At 38.4% G+C, this 26,174-nt stretch overlaps 1 protein-coding gene across 2 annotated transcripts in view; it reads left to right on the top strand.

Annotated features, from left to right (window-relative positions):
- The window catches only part of CSDE1 (cold shock domain containing E1), a 39,070-nt gene that overhangs the window by 10,381 nt on the left and 2,515 nt on the right, over positions 1 to 26,174 (top strand). Inside the window, exons 3-18 of one of the 2 annotated variants that reach the window (XM_039249076.1) lie at positions 6,820 to 7,018; positions 8,230 to 8,339; positions 8,741 to 8,833; positions 9,450 to 9,547; positions 12,403 to 12,484; positions 12,830 to 12,958; positions 13,069 to 13,194; positions 13,812 to 14,024; positions 15,584 to 15,724; positions 15,808 to 15,972; positions 18,435 to 18,542; positions 19,405 to 19,580; positions 20,145 to 20,257; positions 21,655 to 21,774; positions 24,851 to 25,029; positions 25,769 to 25,932. In XM_039249076.1, the coding sequence (XP_039105007.1) occupies positions 6,820 to 7,018; positions 8,230 to 8,339; positions 8,741 to 8,833; positions 9,450 to 9,547; positions 12,403 to 12,484; positions 12,830 to 12,958; positions 13,069 to 13,194; positions 13,812 to 14,024; positions 15,584 to 15,724; positions 15,808 to 15,972; positions 18,435 to 18,542; positions 19,405 to 19,580; positions 20,145 to 20,257; positions 21,655 to 21,774; positions 24,851 to 25,029; positions 25,769 to 25,932 (2,216 nt within the window). The remainder of the gene's footprint in view (positions 1 to 6,819; positions 7,019 to 8,229; positions 8,340 to 8,740; positions 8,834 to 9,449; positions 9,548 to 12,402; positions 12,485 to 12,829; positions 12,959 to 13,068; positions 13,195 to 13,811; positions 14,025 to 15,583; positions 15,725 to 15,807; positions 15,973 to 18,434; positions 18,543 to 19,404; positions 19,581 to 20,144; positions 20,258 to 21,654; positions 21,775 to 24,850; positions 25,030 to 25,768; positions 25,933 to 26,174) is intronic. The other variant, XM_039249077.1, reaches the window with a different exon arrangement.

Genomic DNA, 26,174 nt, shown 5'->3' on the forward strand with positions numbered 1-26,174 from the left:
AGCGACAGTAGGTGTTTTTAGTGGTAGATGTGATAGGACTTGAAAACCAATTGAATGTGAAGATGAGGCTGGAGGCAGTGACCTCATCCACCCAGTTATTGAAGCGCGAAACCTTTGTTGTTCATAGGACTAGGGACTTGTTGAAAGCAGAATATGTTGTGGAACTCTAATGCATGCAGTAGGGAGTAATCTCAAGTTGAAGAAATATGCTAGCATGAAATGTTAAACAGTGGTTATTTGGTGAAGGAGGGTTATGAAAGGCAATTTTCCTTCTTAATCGGCTTCCTAAACTGGGTAGAAATAGAGGCTTGGTATTCAAAAAGGAGTCCTCGCTTTATGAGCAATAAATGAAGTGCCAAAGAAGAGAATATTCAAAGATACAGAGGTAGCCAGGAGGGAACACCAAGGAAGATCATTTCAAGGAGAATTCGGTTGATAAACCTTTTTCAAAATGCTGTTGTAGTCAAATAGAAGGAGGAATGAGAATATTGGGTCATTCCTAGGTTGTTGTCTTATAAAAGCTTCATCACCATTTCCAGAAGCACTTGGGCCTTTAATCTGCAGTTTATTTTAAGTAAACTCTACCCCAGCATGGGGCTCAAACTCTTGGTGAGAACCCGTGATCAAGAGTCAAATGCTTCACCCACTGAGCCACCCAGGCACCCCAACATGAGCTTTTTTTTTCTTTCGTTTTTAGTGTTTATTTTGAGAGAGAAAACACATGCACGAAAAAGAGGGAGGGAGAGAATCTCAAGCAGGTTCCGTGCTCAGCTGGGAGCCAGATGTGGGGATTGTGACCTGGGCCAAAATCAAGAGTCTGATGCTTAACTGACTGAGCCTTCCAGGAGCCCCTCCAATTCTTCTTTTGTAAAGGGGGTAGAGGGGGTTAACGTTAATGATTTTGCAATTTTAAAAATAAGTCCGTAGAAGAGAGTAGAAAATTTGGAGATTTTTATCCTTTGGGCTCTCTATATGAGCACAGCCTAGAACAGTATTAATGTAGGGACTAAAATTCTTTAATGTATAAGGCAGTGGTTTAGAATGTGGGCCATGGGGATGCCTGGATAGCTCAGTTGGTTAAGTGTCCAACTCTTGATTTCAGGGTCCTAAGTTCAGGCCCCACTTTGGGCTCAAAGCTGGGCATGGAGCTTACTTTAAAAAAATAAATGAAACGAATGTGGGCCATGGAGGGATGAAGGGTCCTGGCTGGTTCAGTCAGTAAAGCCTGCAAGCTCTTGCCGTCAGATTGGTGTGTTTAAGCTTTACGTTGGGTGTGGAACCATTGCAAAAAATAATAATATGGGGCCATAGCGTCAGTACTGTATTCTGTCCCCATTTACTATTTAAGACATCTTCCAAGTGTTCTCTTGAGATTTCTGTGAGCATTAGATTAGACTTTCCTGGTCTTTCTTTCTTTTTTTTTTTTTTTAATGTTTATTTCTAGGAGAGAGAGAGAGAGACAGCGTGAGCAGGGGAGGGTCAGAGAGAGAGGGAGTCACAGACTGAAGCAGGTTCCAGGCTCTGAGCTGGCAGTCAGCACAGAGCCTGATGCGGGGCTTGAACCCACGAACTGCGAGATCATGACCTAAGCGAAAGTCGGACGCTTAACCGACTAAGCCACCCAGGCGCCCCTGGTCTGTCTTTTTTTAAATACATTTGAAATCATATAGATAATCTCTCGTCATTGTTATAGCCTCAGCATATTTGTCAATTCTTGCTAAAGACTGCATAGCATTTCTACACATTGTGACTCTTGTACCAATGTCAGACTAGATTCTTTCCAGACATTGGTTATTAAACACATTTGTGAACACATTTGTGCATAAAGTGTCATTCACACATTTCAGGTTGCAGGTTTCCTGCATTGAAATTACGAAGGAGAACAAATCCACATTTTGAATCATGTTGCTAAACTGCATTTCAGAAAGATTGCTCCATTTTACCACTATAAGAGTATTTGAGCATGTTCTTAGCCTACTTTCTCACTATTTTTAAATCTTTTATCTTTGGTAGTTTGATAAGTGAATAGTTTGCTTTATCAAAATTTTGATTGTCTAAATTGAAGTTTTTCTTGTGTTTTATGTGTAGTGTTTAATGAATGGTCTTTAAGACTAATTTATTTTTCTAAATGCTTTCAGAATTTGACAAATGAGTGCCTAATCGTGCCAACAACTGTTTGTCTATACTGTAGGAATTGAGCTTTGAACAAGAAGTCCTTGCCCTCATGGAGTTTATAATCTTATCCACAGGGGATAGGTTTCACGACCCTCAGCTGGGTAGCTCAGTGTGAAACCACAGTACTGAACCCTGTATAGACCTGTTTTTTTCTATTCATATCTGTGATGAAGTTTAATTTATAAGTTAGGTGCAATAAGATATTACTAGTAGTTAGAACAACTGTAAGAGTATGCTGCAATAAAGTTACGTGAATGTGTCTTTCAAAATACCGTACTGTACTTGCCTTTATGGTAATGATGTGAGAAATGATAACATGCCTACATGCATGATGAGACAGAGTGAGTAATGACCTGTGCTTTGTGGTGTAGTGTGAGGCTACTGTTGACCTGACGATATGTCAGGAGGAGAATCACGTTCTTCTAGACTGCCGTTAGGGGTGGGGAGATGGGTGACAAATAGCAGAAAGCAAAATGTGGGAAAGGAGTGACAATTATACTTTAATTCTTATTGATTTGCTTACATTTCCTTAATAATACGCTGATACCTTTATATTTGCATTTGCTTTCCTTAGGTTTGAGTATAAAAGCTTGTCCTGTTTCAAATCTAGAAAGTCTTTCTTCCAAAAATTTTATTAACATGCATGTTTGTATTTAATATTTGTTAGGGCATTTAACTAGGTCTACCTTGATTATATTTTTGGATGCTTTAAAGTGAACAACTAAATTTTTTTCCTCCCTGTTTAAGAAAAGCCAAATAACATTTACACTCTGGTCGTTTCCTTCTACCCCTCCTCCCCCTTTTTTTGTTGTGTCTTTATCTTAATTTTTTATGAAGAAGCATCTGTTGTTGAGCTATTTTTTCTGTTGGACTTACACTTTTATGTAATTAGTGTTTGTGTGTGTGTGTGTGTGTGTAATGAACTTTCATTTTGTTTAATGGCACTTCTTTAAAGTTTTAGTGGTGCTGGTTAAGAAAATTTTACGGTACCATAGAAATGTGGTTTAGCCTGAATTGTAAGGAACTCTTTGAAGAGAAGGGTGTTAAAATACTATTTTATCTAAAGTTGCTCCAGTGCCATGTTTTTCCTAAAAGAAAGATGAGGCCCCCAAAATGGATAAAGGCTAGAGAAAGAAACTTCAGTCAGGAAAGATGCTAGGAGAAAGGAAAGGCCCTTTTTCAATTCTGCTTTGATACTCATTTCCAGGTGAGATGAGACTAAAGAGCAATACAGCCCAAGTTCCAGAAATTTTGCTGGGGAGCAATTTAATCTTGGAAAGGATAGCTCTGATTCCTTGTAATTCTGTTTTCATTTTCTCTTAGAAAAACAAGTCTGACCTCGTACCTGCAGGAATATATGAGAGGACTGGAGACTTGAGAATGTGGTTCTTGGGACTTCGTGGCCTGTTTGTTACAAATCACAGTATTGTGTTCTTACCTGTAATAAGAACTATAGTCCAAATAGCAGTGCCTGAAAGCCATGATCCAAGACATGTCTTGGATCTAGAATATGATCTTCAAATTAGTTTGATCACGTTATTAGTAAAAGCGTGTACAGTCATTGTGTACATGTGTAGATATTTAAAAATCATATGATTATACTACTGCATTTGTGTTGTAAAACACAGTCCTACAAATAGGAAGATAAAGATGAAAAGGGTGCCTGGCTAGCTCAGTTGGAAGAGCTGGCAACTCTTAATCTCAGCGTCATAAGTTTGAGCCCCACGTTGGGTGTAGAGATTACTTAAATGAATAAAAACCTTGAAAGAAGAAAAAAAAAATCTGTCTTCTATCTTGGGGTACCTGGCTGACTCATTCAGTAGAGCATGTGACTCTTAATCTTTGAATCATGAGTTCAAGCCCCACATTGGGCTTGGAGCCTACTTAAAAACAAAAGGTAAAGTAAACAATACCATAAAAATAGTTTGCCTGTTAACAGTACAGAAACTTTCCACTCTCACTAAACATATTATGTCTAAATGCTTAGCTTGTAAGTATTTAAAATATTTATACCATCATGAGTTAATATCAGAGGGACAGTATATGTGCAGTGTGTTTTATTGCTACTAGAATAAGTATCATAGTCTTGATATTAACATTTGGCAGATTTACCAGATCTTACATTAGATGGTCATTTTACGTCATTAAAGAACGAGTGCTAGGATTAGAAGTGTCAGGGCCCTTTGCATGCGCTTGCTTTATAAACATCTTTTTCTATCTCGGTTCTTCTGCAACAATCTTTTTCAATCATTTGTCTTTTTGCGAGGGCTGTTTAAACTGGACAGCTACATTTGTATGCCCACTTAACTGGGCAAATATAAATTGTAATATGCTGAAAGCAAATGAACCAGAGCTTCACTGTCAGCCTCGAGTGGAGATTTTCACCCTTCCCTCAGAAGACCTAAGGCTGAGTTTTATCTCTGGGCAAGATAAATATATAGTTGCAATATTTTCTTCCCACATCCTATTGGATTATCGTGTGTACTGTAGAGACAAATAATTGAAAATATTGGATTCCATGTTGTGAGACCTTGAGAACAAATCGTGCTGAATTGTGTCATTGTAGCAACCACCGGTGAATCCTTATGGCATTTAAAAAATCATAAATGTGGATTAGGGATTGTGAAAAGGCTTTAAAAAATACATTTCAGCTTGACCTTTTAATGTTAACGCTATAATTTCTTTTGTCAATAGAAATCTGATTCCGTGAATTCTGTTTTGCTGAAGTAACTTAATAGTAAATCTGTAAAGGTGTACAAGTTGACAAGTGTGTGTTAAATTGTTACTGATCATAGTTATAAACATTGTGCTATGTTATCACAGCTGTTTGAGATGGAGAACGTTTTTACTGTATCATCAGATCCTCATCCCCCTCCTGCAGCCCCTCCTTCACTTTCTTTACCTTTGTCTTCATCTTCTACCTCATCTGGGACTAAAAAACAAAAGAGGACCCCCACCTGTCAGAGATCTGTAAGTCAGGAAAACCATCATCCCAGCTCACTTTGCTTTGTATTAAGAGCATGACTTAGGAGAGCCACTCACTTTGGTTGAAGTAACCTGCAAACTCACTTTCTAACTTCTCTTAAGCATTTCCTTCACCCTGAATCATGAAAGATAAGTACTTTAGGACCTTGCTACTTAAAGTGTGTCCAAGAGTCTAAAGTATTGATATCACCTTGGGAGCTTGTTAGAAGTGGAGAATCTCAAACTCCTGCCCCCACTATAGTCTGTATTTTGTATTTTAACCAGATTGCCAGGTAGGTGAAGCCCTAGCTTAGAGCCCAGATTGTAGAGGTAGGCCTTCGTGGTTTACATCCTCTACCATTTAACTCTGGCAAGTTTTTCTGTGTCTGTTACCTCATTAGTAAAATGAGGAAAATCTTACTGTCTCATGGGCTTTGTAAAAATTAAATGAGTTATTCATGCATGTCAAACAAGAATGTCTAGTATGAAAGAACTAGAACTTAATTACCTACAGATTTGATGACTTTGTTGCATGGTTTGGCCATCCCTTATACTGTTTAACTACTCATACTTGGGTTTAGTCTACAGTATTAGTCCTTTTTTTCCCCAGTGAAAAATAATTTTTATTAATAGTGCCCAACATCACATTTAAATGAAAATGCTTCTTACTAAGTCAAATTTTCAATTAAAGAGTCTAAAACTGGTAAAGATGTGGATATGTTGCGGTCTTAGTAAATCAGTTATAGACCTAACCTCTCCTAGGGATTTTGTCCTTTTTTATGCGTCACTTACATTAATAATTTGTTTTTATAGTTTTACTCAAATAAGGCAAAGTGAAATCTCCAGTGTGATCTACAGTATTTGATGATCTAACAGGTTGCATTGCATTGTATTTAAATAGTTCTTTTCAGTAAAGAATGTTTTCTTTTGCTTTACCCAATCTTAGAAGCACATGACAGTATTTAGACATTTCATCAGCGTCTGAAATGGGTGAAAAGACTTCTTTAAATATACCTGTGAAATGATTAAAAAAATTTTAGATATGAACAGTTTTTCTTGTCTTGGACTTCTGTCTTAGAAAAATCCTGTTTTCTAACACTGTTTTGGGTTATCTTTCACTGAAGAATCTAAGTATTGCATTACTCTAATGTTTTCTAGTTTGAAATAAGTATTGCATACAAAGTTTCTTTTGTTTTCATCTCTACTAATTGAAATAATTGCCTTTGGATGCATGGCTTACCGAATAGTGTTGATTTCTTTTTAAGTTTCAAAGTAGGTGTTAGTACTATTTCTTAAAGAAGTGTTTTGGTAGTGTGGGTTGACATCCCTTGAATATAACAAAGTTACCTTTGTTCTGAAATTATTGTTTTAGTAGTAATTTAAAGTTAACATAAAGGCAGCTTATACTTCCGTAGTTGCTTTACCTTATCACTAAACTCCAGAAATCTTATTTGTCTGGTAAGTGAAAATTCTACCATCAATTGAGGCTGTTCCTCTGAAATATTTTAATAGCTAAATTAATATTTCAGTAGTAAAAGCCCATAAACATCCCTTTACCTAGTTTATCTTTATTTTCTTTGCTTTATATTAAAATTTTAGTGATTTGTTAATCAGACTTAGTATGCTTTGGAATTAATGTACAGATCTGAATATATTAAGTTCTTTTTCTTCTTAAAACAGATGAGCTTTGATCCAAACCTTCTCCATAACAATGGACACAATGGGTACCCCAATGGTACTTCAGCAGCACTGCGTGAAACTGGGGTTATTGAAAAACTGCTAACCTCTTACGGATTTATTCAGTGTTCAGAACGTCAAGCTAGACTTTTCTTCCACTGTTCACAGTATAATGGCAACCTGCAGGACTTAAAAGTAGGAGGTAATCTGTCATTGATTTTTCTTTTTAAAAAACGAATCACAGATTTCTCTTGCATTTCACCTTGCTCATGACAGTGTTCTACGTTTGGCCTTTTAATTGTCCCAATTACTGAACTATATCTCTGTAAACTAACAGAATTCTGATTTCTCTTGTGGTGTTGTCTTTTTGAGGGATAAAAGACTAATTGACTTAAAGAGATCTTTGAATATTTTTTAAATAGGTACTTGGAAGATATAATTGTTTTTCCTCATTATAATGACTTCAGCTGCATATTAGGTTTTAAGCCAGTGAAAATATTAAACTTTTTTAATGGTAGTTTTGGCAGCTGTATTAAGTACTTTTGGAAAAGTACCTGAAAAAAATAACTCCTACACTGCCATCATTTGAACTGTTCATCTTGGCTAACACCATATGTGAAAATATACGGCTTCTTAGAAGACTGAAGTTACAAGGTCTCAAGGGGTGTGTGTGTATTTTTAAAGGCTTTATTACAGTGTTTGTAGTATTTTTATTTTTGAGAGAGAGCAAGCGAGCATGAGCAGAGGACAGGATCTGAAGTGGGCTCTGTGCTTACAGCAAGAGAGCCTGATGCAGGGCTTGAACTCAAAAACAGGAGAGCATGACCTGAGCCGAAGTCGGACACTTGACTGAGCCACCCAGGCACCCCCTCAGTGTGTTTTTTCAAGTATCTTTGGGGGGAAAGTCAGAACAGTAATTAACATGAGTATTTGGCATACCAAATACTCTAACCCCCACAAGCACATTATTTTGGTTAATCCTTACTTTACAGATGAGGAAACAGGTACAGAGAAAAAAGGAAAAACTTGCCAAAGGTCATAGTCTTTACATTGCCTCATTTTCAGTATTTGTTAAATGCCGTGAAAACTAGGACTAAGGTATTTCTGTCTTAGAATAAAGCAGTGGCTCTGAAGCGTTAGTAGTATCAGAATTACCTGGAAGGCTTGTCAAAACAGCGACTCCTGTACCTGGTGCCCAGAGTTTGTCTTTGAACAGGTCTGGAGGGGGGCAGGACTTTGTGTTTGTGCTGAGCTGCCAGGTGATGCGCTGCTGCTGCTGGTCCAGGAACCAACCACACTTTGAGAAATCACTGGTCTAAAGCCTCTCAAATGCTACGTTAAGTTTGGCTTGAAAGTGAGGGACCAGTTTGCCAAAATTTGTCCAACATATACAATACTTACACTTTATTTCAGATGATGTTGAATTCGAAGTATCATCTGACCGGCGGACTGGGAAACCCATTGCTGTTAAACTGGTGAAGATAAAACCAGAAATCCTCCCTGAAGAACGAATGAATGGACAAGTTAGTGGCTTTGATGATTTGTGTTTTCTTAGGGCCCTGCATTTGCATATCTTTCACATTAGAAAAGGAAGATTCTCCCCACCTCCTCAGTTTGCACGCAAGAAAGCTATAGCATAATAAAGATTACTATCTTAAAATTCTAACAGAAGCACTGGCATTTCTTGACCTGAAATAAAATACGGTCAAGACTCAATTTGGGTTTTTACATATAACCCTACGACTGCACTTACAGTCAGTTTATGTACTGTCAGTTTGAAACTTGGCAGCATGGCATCCTCTTGTGGATCATATTAAAATGCATCCCTGTGTATAGTATAGAGGATATTAAAATTCAGTTAATATTGCACAGTGCTGCTCCTGAAATGATTAGCAATGGAAATTTTTTTTTTTTTGACTGGTAGGTTGTGTGCGCTGTTCCTCACAACTTAGAGAGTAAATCTCCAGCTGCCCCGGGTCAGAGTCCAACAGGGAGTGTATGCTACGAACGTAATGGGGTAAACTTGTGTATTTTTCTTAAACCTTTGCCTGATCCACCATGTGATCTATAAGCGTACTTTAAAATTCAACATAGAAAACGTAAGCTGCAGTTGATAAATTCAGTTTTAAATTTGGTTTCTAAGAGGCTTCGAGTGCAGCATAATCAAAAACTTTAAAAGGAAAAAATCCTTAGGACTTCCAAGTGTCTTAGCTTGCCCAAGGGTGACCTTAGTTAGAACATCGAGGTAAAATTTTCCTTTTACTCGAATTTTGGGGGGTGTGGGAGGGGATCTTTTTTCTGGTTCTTTTTAAGCACTAACTCCATCTTTGTTGTTTGGAATGCCTTATATAAAAATTGGTTTTTTGAAATGTAACTACAGCCTCTGGGCAAATGCTTCCACGTGTGTGAGCTTTTTGAAGTTGGATTGCTGCTCAGCTGTGGACTCGCAGAAGTCATCAGCATCATGGAGGGGAAGTGTGTGTTTATATGAATAAAACCATGTACTTGTCATAGTGTATTTTTAAGAAATTTGGCTTAACATGCCAGTTAAAGAGGTATTTAATGAAGTAAATCACAGTAGACAGAGACTGTGCATCCTGCCAATATAGTAATAATAACCTGTTAATTCACAGGAAGTATTTTATCTGACTTACACCCCTGAAGATGTCGAAGGGAACGTTCAGCTGGAAACCGGAGATAAAATAAACTTTGTAATTGATAACAATAAACAGTAAGTTCTTTTTTTCCACCTAAATTGGGAGTTTTTGTTTCTTTTGTGTGTGTGTCCTCCCCTTCCTCCCTCCCCCATAAGAAGAAGAAAATTGAAGTGCGTTGAAAACCTAACTTGTAGAGCTGGATACTTTTAATGATTTCTTTTAATGTTTCATTTATTTTTGAGAGAGAGAATGTGAGCAGGGGAGGGGCAGAGAGAGGGGGAGACACAATCTAAAGCAGGCTCCAAGCTGTCAGCACAGAGCCCGATGTGGGGCTCAAACCCATGATCCGTGAGATCATGACCTGAGTGGAAGTCAGACGCTCAGCCAAGATACCCAGGTGCCCTTTTGTGATCTTTTATGCTTTTCATCAGCTAAGCATTTGAAGGTCTGTTCTATGATGGGCACTGTACGGATGTCAAAAACAGGAATATAATTTCTGGTCCAGAGCTTTCAAGGAGCTGTTGTAGAAGTCCGTGAAGATTTTGCAAAAACTGCATTGCTAAAGAGAAGTTTTGAAGAAAGGGTGTAAAGTCACCAGAGAGATGGAGGGGGCAATAGCGTTCTGAGTAGAAGTATAATTTTGAGGAAATGGCCAAAAGTTTGAATTGATTGGATCATAGGAAGATGAAGTTTGAGCTTTATCCTAGGATTCTGAGGGATTTTAAATGCCGGGAGGGGGGTGGGCAGAGATAGAGGTATGATTGCTTTAGATCATTGACGTGGTGGAGATGGTAGACTTCTGAGGGGTAGGTAGATTCTACACTAGAAGCAGTGACATGAGAGTTAATATGCAAGATGAGGGTCTGATACACTAAAATGGGCAGGCCAGGGATGGTCAGGAGGAGAAGGCAAGCCATACTGAGAAGATAAAATCATCAAGTTTTGTGATTGATTAAATAGGGGTGTATACTGGAATTAAGGAATGGAGAGTCCCAGATGCCACTTTTCTAGCTGCTGGACAGATGATGATATCATTAAGCAGAAGATACAGCAGAAAATATTAAATGTGGGAGAAGAATTATACTTATTTTTGGTTTTTTTTTAAATGTTTATTCATTTTTGAGAGAGCAGGAACGTGAGCAGGGCGGGGGTGGGGGTGCGGGGTGGATAGAGGATCCAAAGCAGGCTCTGTGCAAAGAGCAGTGAGCTCGATGTGTGGCTCAAACTCATGAACTGAGATCATGACCTGAGCTGAAGTTGGGTGCTCAACTGACTGAGCCACCCAGGCGCCCCTTATTTTGGCATTTTGACTTTGAAGTGTCTGGGTATATGTAGGTGAAGATCGTAAATATGTAGTTGCATGTAGAAGTCTGAAACAAGCTAGTAATGGATAGGATATATAGTTGTTGAATTCATCCGTATAATAAGGAAAATGTTGTTAAGAAAGCTTAAGGATAAGGAGCACCTGGGTGGCTCAGTCAGTTAAGCATCTGACTTGATTTTGGCTTAGGTCATGATCTCATGGTTTTGTAGATTCAAGCTCCACATCAAGCCCCCTGCAGTGACGGCACTGGAGCCTGCTTGGGATTCTCAACCTCTCTCTGCCCCTCCTTCTCTCATTCTCCCTCTCTCCCCCCACCGAAAAATAAATTTTATAGAAAAAAAAAGCAAGCCTAGGGTTAGTTATTTTTGTACAAGCACAGAAGGAAGTTAAAAGTAGGAAGTTGGAAAAAATGCTGGGAATGCACTTTATAATAGAGGTAGCATAGAGAAAGCGAAGTCCCAGGAGCATGTGCAGAATTATTAGCCTGGAACCTTACCTCTTATAAAACTAAAAGGAATCAGATTGAGTTGGTGGGCATGTTAATAGTTCCAGTCTGAAGGCTTCAATTTGGTCTTAGCTGGGAAACTAGGGGATAATTTATTAAGTTCCTGAATGCCAAGCACTTGTAAATACTTTATGTACAGTTGTTATCCTGAGAACAGCTTCACCTGATCTGTGTCTTCATCTGTAACACTGAGTATGTTCTCTTAAAGTAACTTAGCTAAAGTCATATAGCCTTTAAATAGCAGGTAATTGAACCCCAGTCTGGCTCTAAAGACTTTCACTGTAGGAAGTTGTAAACGCAAGTAGGACCTTTTCTGGTGTCTTCATTAGTCTGTTAATTTTTTGAAATAAAAAAGCACAATTGGGTTACAGTTTGTCTGTGAAGAATTTAGGGAAGTAAACGTTTATTCTTCAACTTATGTGAAAACAACTACATCAATAGCCTGCACCATCTTTAAAATGAAATCAGATTTACATTGTTGCTGCTCAAAGAGGAGAACTGGATAACAATATGTTGGTGTCTAATGAGTTTCAGTGAAGGTGAATGTCATTTTTTAAAGCATAGGAAATTTCTCCTTTAAGCACATTTATTCAGCTTTCTTTTATGGCTGTTTAATCAGAAATCATTGATGGGATAGCTAGTAAATTCAGCACTCATTGCAAACAGGTACCGTTCCTTATTCATCTCTATATCCCTAATAACCTTTGTTTGCAGCACCTGATACTCAAATGTTTACCCAATAAATGACCTTCCTAAAACTTTAGATTCCCCATGTTTGGTTGCATCCAACATATGACTTTCTTTTGTTGTAATAGAAAAGCATAGAGTATCCATGATACTCTTAAGGAGATTCTAAGAGAAAAATGATGTATATGTGTGTACCCGATTTAGAAGGCTAGACGATTTGAGCAAAAATCCTTTGCATATGAAGCCATATGAAAAGTATCATGTGTCATAAACTTTGTATTTGCTCTTCGTGGTGACATAAAATTGAGGCCTCAGTAAACTAATTTATTGCTTCTCTAGACTCCTTATATCTAACCAAGCCAATGCATTTTTTCCCCCCTTTTTGATCCTCCCACCCGATGACTCCTTTCTAGTACTGGTGCTGTAAGTGCTCGTAACATTATGCTGTTGAAAAAGAAACCAGCCCGCTGTCAGGGAGTAGTTTGTGCCATGAAGGTAAGTGTCATCAAATATGAGAAATTAGAGGGTTTTTTTTCTTTGACTACTTTCAGTCTATACTTGAAAGCCAAGTCTTTGGTTTTTTCTTTGTCTTCCCTTTAAAAATTTCACTATTGACATCAAAAGTAATCTCTTACAATTTCTTGGTTACTAATTCATATGTTCTTTAAAATGGGCTATGTAATTGATAATATGAATATTAGACCTAACCAAATATATTGTTTCCGGTGCAGTATAATTTTATGACCAGACTTGTTGACTATAAATTGTAATCATAAATATGTACGCTGAATAGTACCTGATGTTCCTATAATTTTTTGGGTTTTGCTTGTTTGTCTTTAGGAGGCGTTTGGCTTTATTGAAAGAGGTGATATTGTAAAAGAGATATTCTTTCACTATAGTGAATTTAAGGGTGACTTAGAAACCTTAAATCCTGGAGATGACGTGGAATTCACAATCAAGGACAGAAATGTAAGAGTGTTGACTAACCTGATCTTTGGCCTTCTTTTAAGATCAGTAGTGAATTACATTTTTAGGAAACACTTAAAATTACATGATCTCCCCCCCCCCTTCTAATTTAGGGTAAGGAAGTTGCAACAGATGTCAGACTATTGCCTCAAGGAACAGTCATTTTTGAAGATATCAGCATTGAACATTTTGAAGGAACTGTAACCAAAGTAATCCCAAAAGTACCCAGTAAAAACCAGGTAAATAGTCTTTTTCCGGAGAGTTTTCTTTTGTCTCATCAGTAGTAGAACAGTTTGATACACAGAAGTTTTATTCAATTAATGTACTTTTATGGTGGTGGAACAATTATTTTTTGATCTATGTAATTGAATTAAACAAGGAACCAGTGATATGTCCATGAATAGGTTTTGTTTTTTACTGGGTGATAAGGAGAAAGGGACAAAAGAAATGCTGGATAAATTGAGAAAAACCACTTTAGATATGCATTTATTGGGGTTCTCTCCCACCTCTTCCCCCAACCCCCACCTGTTTGTTTCTTTTACGCGGGGGGTAAGGTGAGAGGAGACTGCTGGGTGTCATTGGTAAAGAAATGTGAACCCTAAAAGACAAATTCTCTTCCTTAACTAAAATGTCTCTGTCAGATTGCAAGATCTTAACTGCAGTGTTGTATTTGATGCTTGTATCATGACCACAGAACACAAAGTTTTCAAATTGGACTTATGTTGTCAACGTCTTTTTTCCCTGTAGGGAACTGTTTATTATAAATAACATGGGTTTGCTGTGTGTTCTTCTTGTTTGACTTAGAACTAGGAAGGATGAGAAATCTCCAGCTAAAATAGTTTTTCCTTCTCATCAGAATGACCCATTGCCAGGACGCATCAAAGTTGATTTTGTGATTCCTAAAGAGCTTCCCTTTGGAGACAAAGATACAAAATCCAAGGTGACCCTGCTGGAAGGCGACCATGTTAGGTTTAATATTTCAACAGACCGACGTGACAAATTAGAACGAGCAACCAACATAGAAGTTCTGTCAAATACGTTTCAGTTCACTAATGAAGCCAGAGAGATGGTGAGTGTTGGATATTATTAGATATTTGTACTCCATATGGGGGCCTAATGTCACATTCATATTTGTAATGCTGTACTGAAAAGCATTTAAGTTGATAATGACATTGGGCAGCTTCCTTGTTAAGTGACTAAGAACAGAGAAATTTGAGGGAGTCTGGGTTTGATACCTGATTCTGCCAGTTACCTTGAAATAGACGTGAAAAAGTTTTAGAATGGAAATGTGTGCAGGATGATTCTAAGATCTTTTGAGGGTTCATAACTTTGTGGACCGTAAATACGAAGACTAATAAAATGCAATCTAACATTGTAGAAAGCAGATTTTCCCAAACTGTTGTGTGTTCAATAAACACTCGATAAAGTTAAGTAGGTTTTGGATTTTTGGTTTTTATATCAGGACTTTGCAAATTGTTTTCAGTGGGTCTATATCCAGGAGTGACCTATACCAGAAATATTTCCCAAACATGTTTTATAATCTCTGTTTTCATAAATTAACCTTCCTCACATGTAATTACAGTTCTGTTGGGGATCATAACATGGGTGGTATATCTCAGTGCCGTTAATGGAACTGGGTACATTCAATGAAAATTTAAGTTTCTTGAGTCTTAGAACCTTTACCTTTGGAGAATGATCCCTTTTGACACTTGTGCTTTTAACTTTAAAAGTTTTGAGAACCAAATGATTTTTTTTTTTTTTTTTTTTTAATAAAAAGCTTCTCAGGTAGGCTCTATTTTGCTTGACAGTATAGACTACATTGTTGAGTAGCCTGGCTGCCATCAAGATTTAGCAAAGATTAAATGTCAGGATATTTATGCTATATTCAAAAACTGGGTATAGAATAGTTACCAGTAATATAAATAAATATGCAACATGTAAATCTTTGGTAGGTTGATAATTTTTCAGTAAACCTTTGAGTACCTGCCATGTGCCATCTAACTCTGGATGTATTTGCCCTCACAGAGCTGGTGATTTAATAAGAGGGGGGAAAAATAAGAAAAGGATTTCCTATATTTAACTTATTTTTCGGACCTAAATCTAAAGCCTTTCCTGAACCTAAACCCCTATTAAAATTTTTGAGATAGAGACTGAAAAGTTCCCTTTAGTTGACTGTGGAAGTATTTGTGTAGGTTTTTAAAATTTCCAGATATTGTCATAAAGCTTGGGCCTTATTTGGAATCTTTGTTTTCTACCACTTATTAGCTGTGTGCTTTTTACAAACTGCCTAACCTCCCTCAGCCTCGATTTCCTCATCTTGCAGTACAGGAAATTAATACCACGTTCACAAATTTGAGAATGAAAGGGAATGCATTGTGTACATGTGTTAACATTCCAATATGATATTTTTTTTTTATGCATACTGACCAAGGGCTAGTGGTCAGTGGCTTAGCAGTTAATTTACTGAAACTGATGAGTTTGTATTTAAATAGAAAAATTAAAGTGTGGGTACAAAATTTGGGTCTTTAATACAGAGAATTCCTAATGAGCTTAACTTGATGCCTCCAGAGTTGAGGACTGTTTTCTTGGCAAGCTTCACAGCCAGTGAAAGTATTATCTGAATTTCAGGGGGTAATTGCTGCAATGAGAGACGGTTTTGGTTTCATCAAGTGTGTGGATCGTGATGCTCGTATGTTCTTCCACTTCAGTGAAATTCTGGATGGGAATCAGCTCCATATTGCAGATGAAGTAGAGTTTACTGTGGTTCCTGTGAGTACTGTTTGAGAAAGAATGGGGTGGTTTCTTGATGCTTCCTTCTTCAGGTTAAAGTTACTTTTGTTTATCATTTGTAGGATATGCTTTCTGCGCAAAGAAATCATGCTATTAGGATTAAAAAGCTTCCCAAGGGCACGGTTTCGTTCCATTCCCATTCAGATCATCGTTTTCTGGGCACTGTAGAAAAAGAAGCCACTTTCGCCAATCCTAAAACCACTAGCCCAAATAAAAGCAAAGAAAAGGTGAGTTTTACATGATCAAAATGATTTATGCAACTCTTTATTCCTCTTTCTCAAGGAAGTCGCTGTCTGCACAGTAATGGAATGAAGTATTGTCTTTTAGAATTCTCTGTAACATTAACAGTGAACTGATCTGACTGGGGGGCGTGGGGGGGTGGGCAGGGTTCTGTGTGCATTGTGGGATGTTGAGCAGCACCCCTGGCCTTTACCCACTGGAGACCGATACCTCTTCTCTGTGTGTGTGACAGCCACAGTGTTGCCACATCCTGCAAGACATCCCCAGATAATCCCCCGGTGAAAACCACTCCTCTAAAATTATAGTGCTGATCTTGCCAAGCAGGTTAAAACTTCCAAATTCGGGTAGACTCTATTTGCACATTGAACTCCCATGTGTTGAATAGTCCACAGAATAGACATATAATGATGTCTGATATGGTTTTTGCTCTCAAGTAAATAATAAATTGAGAGTTGTATAGAAGCAGGTAATTCATACAAAATACAAAATGTTGTCATAAAAGATGAGTGAGAGCACTGTGGCAAAAATGAATTCTATTCTAATGTGGCAGAATCTGGGATGGTTTCGTGACATTTAATAGGTGGGGATACATGTGGAAAGAACATTCGTTACTTAAAAAATAGAAGTACAGGTGAGAACAATTCAGGGTTTCTTTAGAAAGCACTGAGTAGTTAAACAGGAAGATAGGGTTTTCCGTTGCTGGGGTGGAATAGGAGAAATAAGGATGAAAAATCCAGATACAGCTAGATGGAGAAGGTTTGATTGCTACTCTAAAGAATTTAGACTTTGTTCTATACTCAGAGAAAATTTTGGACAGTGACATCCGATATGCACTTCAGGAAGATGTGGCAATAGTATGAACCCAAGATGGGGGTGGAGACAGACAAATGATGAAGAGACCTGATGGGAAATGAGTTTAGGTAGACCTTGAACTAGGGGCAGACATCATGGATGTAGGCAAGAGCAGGTACGTATGAGAGATACTGACAGGTAATGTAATTTTAAAAACGTCTACTTTTTGCTGTTCTTTTCAAAATAATTGAAAATGAATAGATATCTAGATTTTTTTTGCAGGCTTTTTAATTTTCTAATAAATTTAAAGTTAAAAAAAATTAAAAAGATAAAATATAGAAAAAGAACAGGTTTAAAAAAAATGTCCACTTAGGATCCTGAAAGAACTGGAACAGCACCTTGCTTACCGTTTATTTTGTAGCTTAGGAAACCCCTTCTGCGCTTCCGTTTTTAAACTTAAAATATCACAGCCTCCTGTTAGGGTGTAAAAGCCCTCACATGGCCAGGCCCGTAGTAGAAATTTCACAAGTGCTGCTGTTAACAATAATAAAATCAGTGGGGTTTGTTTTTAATGGTTTTTAGCTCTTAGAATGCCCTGCTTCCCAAGTGGCTCTGACACAACCTGCTCTATCAAGACCGCTTTTGTCTGAGACTTTGCCTGCCCTTTTATTGTTCTGTTCTTCTTAGGTCAACACTGGACCCTAGTAAGCCCTGCTGTTGTCATTTTTATTTATAAGCATGTATTACACTAAGGAACACGAGTGGTCGAAGAGCAGAAATTAATTGGTTTTGTATAGTTGACAACATAGAAGCGGTGTAATTTGTGTAGTTGTTGTACAGTGTCGTTTATGGTCTGATTCCGTATAGTATATCAGACGTTTCTTAGACGTTTGAAGTGTGAATCTTTCTGGTAATCAACAATGATTTAAGTTGTGGAAGCATTGGTATATCATAACTTAATTGCCTGCTTGAATATCACATGCTCTAAATTGTGCTAGATCCTCTACCACATTAAATTCTCATGCATTGGTAAATACATTCTCATACAAAACACTTCATGGTAGGTGGTACGAAAGCTTCTTGCCCTATAGAATTTGTATTTGTTAAATAAAACATTGCTCAGTTTAATTTTTGGCTGGCTGTGAGAAGTATAGAATGGGTATGTTCTAAATTTTCAATAAGCTTTCCCCCTTTTTTTAAAAAAATTTTTTTAAACATGTATTTTGAGAGAGAGGGTGAGACAGAGCGTGAGCAGGGGAGGGGCAGAGAGACAAGGAGACACAGAACCAAAGCAGGCTCCAGGCTCTGAGCAAGCATTGGGCACAAAGCCTGATGCAGGGCTTGAACCCACGAACTATGAGACCATGACCAGAGCTAAAGTTGGACACTTAACCACCTGAGCCACCCAGGTGCCCCAAGCTTTTCCTTCTCAACAATAAAAATTAGATTCTCGAGACTTAAGACCCAATTACAGCATGTTGAGTCAGTCCTGGGTTTAAAGTAAGACTACCTTTTATTCATATGAAAAATTGGTTACTGTTAGGGTAGCCCTAGAATAGGACATTACTACAACTGTGCAATTCTTTAGCTCAAAGGTCTGAAAACTGTAGCAGCTTATTGCCTTTTTGTTCTTGATTCTTTTCATTCTATTTTTTAGGAGGCTGAGGATGGTGTTATTGCTTATGATGATTGTGGGGTGAAATTGACCATTGCTTTTCAAGCCAAGGATGTGGAAGGATCTACATCTCCTCAAATCGGAGATAAGGCAAGATAATTCTGCTTATTTGAGAGGAGGGTTAAAGGTTGTCATTTTCATCATAAGTTCTGCAAAATGTTTGTGTTTTTAAATTTTACCAAGTTTTGCTTAAAAAGTTTTTGTGTTTACGAGTTTAAGAACATCTTGCCATTTAAAAGCAGTTTACTCATTTAGAATAGGGCCTGGGAAGCCCTTTGTTAAAAGATTTCTGACGAGTCAGTATTTAAGCACTAGAGAAGATATGCCTAAATCAATTAACTTACAATATTACAAGCTAAACCAGTTGCTGAAACATTATCAAAGTAAAATCATACCAAAGGTTTTATATTGCTTTGCGTTTTTCTCCTACTTACTATGTATGGATTTCTGATAGCCCTGCTTTAGGGAAATTGAGAATCCATAAAGAGTATACACTAGAGAACAAAACTTGATGCCTTATGAAAAGTGGAATGAGGGGCGCCTGGGTGATTGAGTTGGTTAAGCGTCCGACTTCGGCTCAGGTCATGATCTCGCGGTTCATGGGTTCAAGCCCCACATCAGGCTCTGTGCTGACAGGTCACAGCCTGGAGCCTGCTTCAGATTCTATGTCTCCCTCCCTCTCTGACCCTCCCCTGTTCATGCTGCCTGCCTGCCTCTCTCTGTCTCTGTCTCTGTCTCTGTCTCTCTCTCTCTCTCTCTCTCTCTCAGAAGTAAATAAAACATTTAGAAAAAGAAAAGTGGAATGAGACCTAGAAGTGTTAGTTTTGGTGAAAATCTCTTCCATCAGAGTATTTAATACAAAGGATACTTGGAGTAGGAAGTTGTAGGTCCTAAGGTGAGGAGCTTGGTGTGGGAAAGACAGGGTGTTAATGAGTGTCCTTATTTTTCACAGGTGGAATTTAGTATTAGTGACAAACAGAGGCCTGGACAGCAGATTGCAACTTGTGTTCGACTTCTAGGTCGTAATTCCAACTCCAAGAGGCTCTTGGGTTATGTGGCAACTATGAAGGATAATTTTGGATTTATTGAAACAGCCAATCATGATAAGGAAATCTTTTTCCATTACAGGTGAGGAATGCTTTTTAGGAACGTAGAGCTTACTATCCATTGTTTGGTTTTGGAGTCAGAAACGCTTAGTATTGGGTGGTTATGTATTTTGTAATTCCAAATGTCATATTGGTAAAATTATGGCAATATAAGTTAATCATCTGTATGGAGAACATGTGGCCAAAAGAAAAAGGCGTGTACCTGCTTTGAACATTGGACAAGAACCTTTCTGCTTCAGTGATAGAATCTGTTTTATATGTTGCTACCAGAGAGTTGTACATTCAATATAGTGTTAGTTAAGGGCATGGGCTCTTAGAATTAGATGGTTCAGGTTTGAATCCTGGTTCCGCCACCTATTTAACCTCCTGGTATTTTAGTTTCATTGTATTGAAGCTGGAGATCATGGTGCCTCTTCTTAGGGTGTTTCTGAGGATTAAATGAATCACTGCCTGTATTGTGCTTAAAACCTATCCAGCATGAGTAAGCACACAGCGAATGTTGTTATAGAAGAAGTAAATTTATCTGCTGTTGACACTGTTGATGTTTGTGGTGATTGCTTATTCAAATGTTTCCTTTCTTCCCCAGTGAGTTCTCTGGTGATGTTGATAGCTTGGAACTGGGAGACATGGTCGAGTATAGCTTGTCCAAAGGCAAAGGCAACAAAGTCAGTGCAGAAAAAGTGAACAAAACACACTCAGGTAATGAACTGTGATTTCTACTTACCTAGTCTAGGCTTTCCTTGGGAGACGAGGGATAGGATGGGAGAGGAAGCAAAAACCCAGCCTTTCCAATAAACTATTTGTAAAAAAAAAAAAAAAAAAAAAAAACCAACCTTTCTAGATTAGTGGTCCCCCAGGTGTGATACATCCAGTAGCCTCATCTGGCCACTTAGAACTACAAGTTCTCTGGCCCCACTCCAGACCTACTAACCTTAGGATGGGCAGTCTGTTTTAACAAATCCTTTAGGTGATTCTGATGTACGCTCAAGTTTGAGAACCACTAGGTAGATAATTTAGGTCATTCACTTTAAGTGTCTCTTTTTTTTTTTATGTTTACTTATTTTTGAGAGGAAGAGAGACAGTGTGAGCGGGGGAGGGGCAGAGAGGGAGACACAGAATCTGAAGCAGGCTCCAGGCTCTGAACTGTCAGCACAGAGTCCAACGTGGGGCTCGAACCCACAAACTTTGAGATCATAACCTGAGCCGAAGTTGGACGCTCAGCCAGCTGAGCCACCCAGGTGCCCCAAGTTTATTTTCAACTCAGTACCTCTTTCGTAAAAAAATAACCCCAAGATGTAAATATCCATGGGGATGGGGAAAGAGGCATTCCTCTAGGAGGCTGTTTTGTGGGAGAATGAATCTAAATATGAAAAATAATGGGAACTTATTGCTCTTTAGGATCTCTGACTTCAAAAAAAAAAAACAAAACAAAACCCCTACAACTTTTGACTTTGATCTCAACTCCCCAAATAACTCTTTCTTTCTCTTGATGAGACCTAGAGAAATGACAGCCAAGAACGTACATTTCCTTTCAGTATATATATAAGCACATGCTATGTTTTAAGTACAGGGAATACAGCAATGAAGAAATCACAGGCAAAAAAATCTGCCTTTGTTGTGTTTATTTTTTAGTTTGTATTTACAGGCAAACAAGATGTGTAAAATTTTGTGCTTGGAAAGATAGTAATATATATTACTAATAAGATTAAAGTAAGGGGAAGTGTATAAGTGTTGGGGTTCTCATTTTAGAGATGAGAGGGAGGACAGTGTGAGCGGGGGAGGGTCAGAGAGAGACACACACACAGAGTCCGAAGCAGGCTCCAGGCTCTGAGCTGTCAGTACACAGTATAGAACCTGACATGGGGCTCGAACCCATGAACTGTGAGATCATGACCTGAGCCGTAGGACACTGAACCGACTGAGCCACCCAGGTGTCCCCAAATTAACATTCTTTTAATGGTAATTTAGAAATAGTTCAAGAATAGCAGACAAGCCCACAGCCCTCTGTTAACGTTTGTTCTAATGATTTCTGCTTTTTTTCCTGTGGAATAGAGTTAAAATTGTTGAATAAGAAGTATACATGCTTTGCTTTGTAGTGAATGGCATTACTGAGGAAGCTGATCCCACCATCTACTCTGGTAAAGTCATTCGCCCCTTGAGGAGTGTTGATCCAACACAGACTGAGTACCAAGGAATGATTGAGATTGTGGAGGAAGGTAAGAGCAGCCCTGTCAGATTGTTTGAAATTTGTTTTACCTTTACGTGAGCACTTGCTTGGAACATTTTAAATATGGTGTTTCTCGCAGTCGCTTTCAGATCCTGTAGAAACTGAGATTAAGGAAAGTGCCTCTTCCCTTTCCTCCCCGCACCTCCTTGTTTTTATGATCCTCAGCCTGGGTTTATGTTGTGAACTGTTAGGTGAACAACTGAGTTATATTGAAATAGACTGAGAAAAAATCTTACACTAAAAAGTACTCCTCTGACGTTTTGTGATAATCAGATATTCACAGTTGACTGTGTTTAGTGCAACTTTACAGCTTTATTGTATTTTTTCTGTAATTACTTACATCAGTATTAACAATTTTTCCTAGTCAGTTCACTTCTGTAAACATTTTTGCTTTCTATAAATATCCTGTATTTATTCCTTAATAGCTAGGGTTCCGTGTGGGTCCTCCTCCTTGTCTCTGGGCCACATCTGATTCATTTTCTGCTTTTTTCTCCCCATGTTGAATAACTCCCTGGTTTCTGGTGCCACCCCAACAATTGGCACCAAAAAGACAGCTTTGTGCATGAAATAAGTTTGCAATAGAAATGATAGTAAGGACCACTGATGATTAGTAGAGCTAAATTACCATAATGATGGGGTTGATGAGAGGGTTTGAATTTCTAACCAAAGATGATAGCTTGGCTTACAAAGAGAATAAATCTTGTGTCATCTAGGAGTCAAAAAGCATAAAGTCGGGGAAGAACAGGTTATTTGCGAGAAAGGAACGAACCTTGATAACATGCTCCTTCTGCCACGTGAGGCTCTGTTTTACGTAGGAGTTTCTGTTTTACGTAGAACCCCAGTACATCGAGGCTCCCCAACACACACCCCTCCAGACAGGCATGGAGTTTATAGCAAGTTAGTCTTTTATTTCAGTAAATCACTCCTTTTGTTAATTCACATCTAATTCAAATTAATTTTAAAATAAACTTACTTTGTTCTGCTTTCTCACCTTATACTGACACTGGTGGTTAAACACACACTCTTTTTTAAAAGTCATTCAGTACAAGGCGCTTGGGTGGCTCAGTGAATTGAGCGTCCAACTTTGGCTCAGGTATGATCTCGTGGTTCGTGGGTTCGAGCCCCGCGTCGGGCTTTGTGCTGATAGCTAGCTCAGAGTCTGGAGCCTGTTTCAGATTCTGTGTCTCCGTCTCTCTCTCTGCCCCTCCCCTGCTCGTGCTGTCTCTCTTTCTCTCTCTCTCAGAAATAAAACATTTTAAAAATTAAAAAAAAAAATCATTCAGTACAAATCTGGTCTTTTGCAAGTCAGTATTTTAAATGCATGCCATGGTTACGCCATACTCCTACAAGGGCCGCGGGGACAGGGCAACTAACTCATGCAGGCAGTACTTCCTCTGTAACATTGCACATCTACTACTTCTTGTGTCCCCAGCCCACTTACTCTGCAGCCCTGGCTCTAGGACATAGTCAAGCAATGGTTTTGTGGGAAAGGAAACTTTTCTGAACTCTCTAGAGTGAGAGTTAGCCTTAGAGTTATAACCTTAAGGGTTTCAAGACTCTGTATCCTGGGGCGCCTGGGTGGCTTAGTCGGTTAAGCGTCCGACTTTCGCTTAGGTCATGATCTCGCGGTTCGTGGGTTCGAGCCCCGCGTCAGGCTCTGTGCTGACTGCCAGCTCAGAGCCTGGAGCCTGTTTCAGTCTGTGACTCCCTCTCTCTCTGACCTTCCCCTGCTCACGCTGTCTCTCTCTGTCTCCTAGAAATAAATAAAACATTTAAAAAAAAAAAAAAAAGACTCTGTATCCTTAGAGGGTTTTGCGACTAAATAGGTCACATTTTCCCACTTGTTGGTGAGAACAGCTCTTTCATTCAGGAATACAACTCTGTAAGTCTGTGGACTTTGAAGTATAGGGCAAGGCCTAGATCTGAATACCACCTCTTCCACTTCCTACATGTATAACGTTGGACAAATTCGATCTCTCCTAGCTTAATTTCTTCATCTTTAAAATGAGGGTAATTTCTTTAAGAAGGTTCTAGAATGATTAAATATGAATCTTAATAAATGATAGTATTAATACAACTACATCAGACCAGCTGTCTCTAATACTTCTGCATGACTTTGTTGGAAGTGTATCCTCAAAAGTTTGTGGTTCCTGTATGTTTGAAAAGAAAAACTTCCCTTACACCATATAATCAGTCAAAGAATTGTTAAAAGCATTTCCAGTTCTGAAGCTTGCACTTCACCTGATGTTTTTTTCTCCTCTTCACCTTTGTTGGTTCAGTGGTTTACCGTCCAGATGAACTGATACGATAAACAGCTGAACCTTTGGTACAGTTCTTATTCCTAGCCTGCGCTCACCTCCAGCCAAGTATTTTACTCTAGGGCGGAGCTCCGCAAATAGGATGGTTTGTTTCTGTAAATGAAGTTTTCTTGAGTCAGCCATGGCCATAGTTTACATCTCGTCTTTGGTTGCTTTCTCACTACAACAGCGAAGTTGGGTAGTTGTGACAAACAGGATGATTTGTAAGCCTAAAATATTTACTGTCTTTTAAGAAAGTGCTGAGCTCGAACTAGGAGGAAAAGTGCTTGTTGGTTTGAGGGGCCGGAATCCTCACAAAGAGATTAGAACACCAAGGAAGTTTGTCCACCTTGCTTTTGCCTGTGCCTAGCTTGTTTAAATGCCCAATTGAGTATGGGTCAGAAATATTTTTGACTGGTTGGCTCATGTGGTGAACTGGGGAAGATAATTCAGAGAATCATATTTGCAACCCATTCTGCTTAAAATGCCCAGTTAGGAGATGAGGTTGTGAGTGCTAGCATTACTTTTAATTTCATAAGTGTGGTTTAAAATTGTTCATTTGCTAGTAAAGTACTACTACAAGTTCTCATTTTTTTTCTTGGTAGTATTTCATTGAAGCTTTAAGATAGGAGTTCTCAGATATTTAAAAAAAATCTTCTTAGGTAAGAATACATTTTTAGCAACTTACTTATAAATGTATTACGACTGTCAGCTTAGGACTGTTCTGAAATATTAGTTTTTAGACTTTGTACCTGTCTCTCCTTACAGGGGATATGAAAGGTGAAGTCTATCCATTTGGCATAGTTGGGATGGCCAACAAAGGGGATTGCCTGCAGAAAGGGGAGAGTGTCAAGTTCCAATTGTGTGTCCTGGGCCAAAATGCACAGACTATGGCCTACAACATCACACCCCTGCGTAGGGCCACAGTGGAGTGTGTGAAAGATCAGGTAAGTGGTAGTATCTCTGGGTCTGAACTTGACCCTTTTACTCATCGGTACACAGTAATCACCAGAATCTTGAATTTTTTTTAGCCAAGGGAGAACCGTCAATATTCATTTCTATTTTTTTCAGTGATTTGAGATAGCTTGTAAAAATATGAAGAAAACAACATGAAAAGGATAAAAATGGGGATATGAGCAAAAAAAGTTAAGAGTGCTATTGATAACCTTACATGACAGGGGAAATAAGTTGGGAATGAGATTTTTCAGAATAGAAAGACTGTAAGATTTTGTATAGTTTAGCTTAGGACTTCTTTTGCAGACCCCACAAAGAAAGAAGACATCTGTAAAGTGTTCATAAAATGAAGTTAGGACAAACAAAACTGTTCCTCATATTGAAATCTCCATATGACTTTGCTCATAAATTCAAAACCTTTGATACACTGCATGAAGACACAAGGCAATCTATGTTTCAGGCTGTGATCCACTGAATGGCAGTGCTTTCAAAGATCCATTTCTTCCTTGACAAGTTTTTCAGACCCATATGCTGTTACATTACAGCAATGAGCAGTTAAACTGCAGCATTAATACCATGTTTAATAAATCCCTTTCTAGTTAGGGTCAGGCATTGTGCTTCATTCACAGTGAGGTACTTTCCCCTGTAGTGTGTCCTGTTTTTAGTTACTGTCTTTTTTTTTCTTTTTTCTTTTTTCCCCACCTCGACGCCACCCCCCCACCCCCACCCCAGTTTGGCTTCATTAACTATGAAGTAGGAGATAGCAAGAAGCTCTTTTTCCATGTGAAAGAAGTTCAAGATGGCATTGAGCTACAGGCTGGAGATGAGGTGGAATTCTCAGTGATTCTTAATCAGCGCACTGGCAAGTGCAGTGCTTGTAATGTGTGGCGAGTCTGGTGAGTTTTATTGTTGAATTGGTAAATTCCCTGGACTGTCTTTAAACTTGCATAAACTCTGGTTTATCACACTTTTTCACTTTTCATTACTGCTCTTTTTATCTTGCCACTTTTTGGCTATTTCTTGATCTTTCCTGTGTACTTTTTTTTTTTTTTTAATATGTTTGGTTTTTTTTGAAAGAGTACAAGTGGGGGAAGGACATAGAGGGAGGTTGAGGCTCTCTGTGTGCTGACTGCAGAGA

The sequence above is a fragment of the Hyaena hyaena genome, unplaced genomic scaffold (assembly GCF_003009895.1).
Source record: "Hyaena hyaena isolate Hyena2069 unplaced genomic scaffold, ASM300989v1 scaffold_330, whole genome shotgun sequence".
NCBI classification, from domain to species: Eukaryota; Metazoa; Chordata; class Mammalia; order Carnivora; family Hyaenidae; genus Hyaena; species Hyaena hyaena.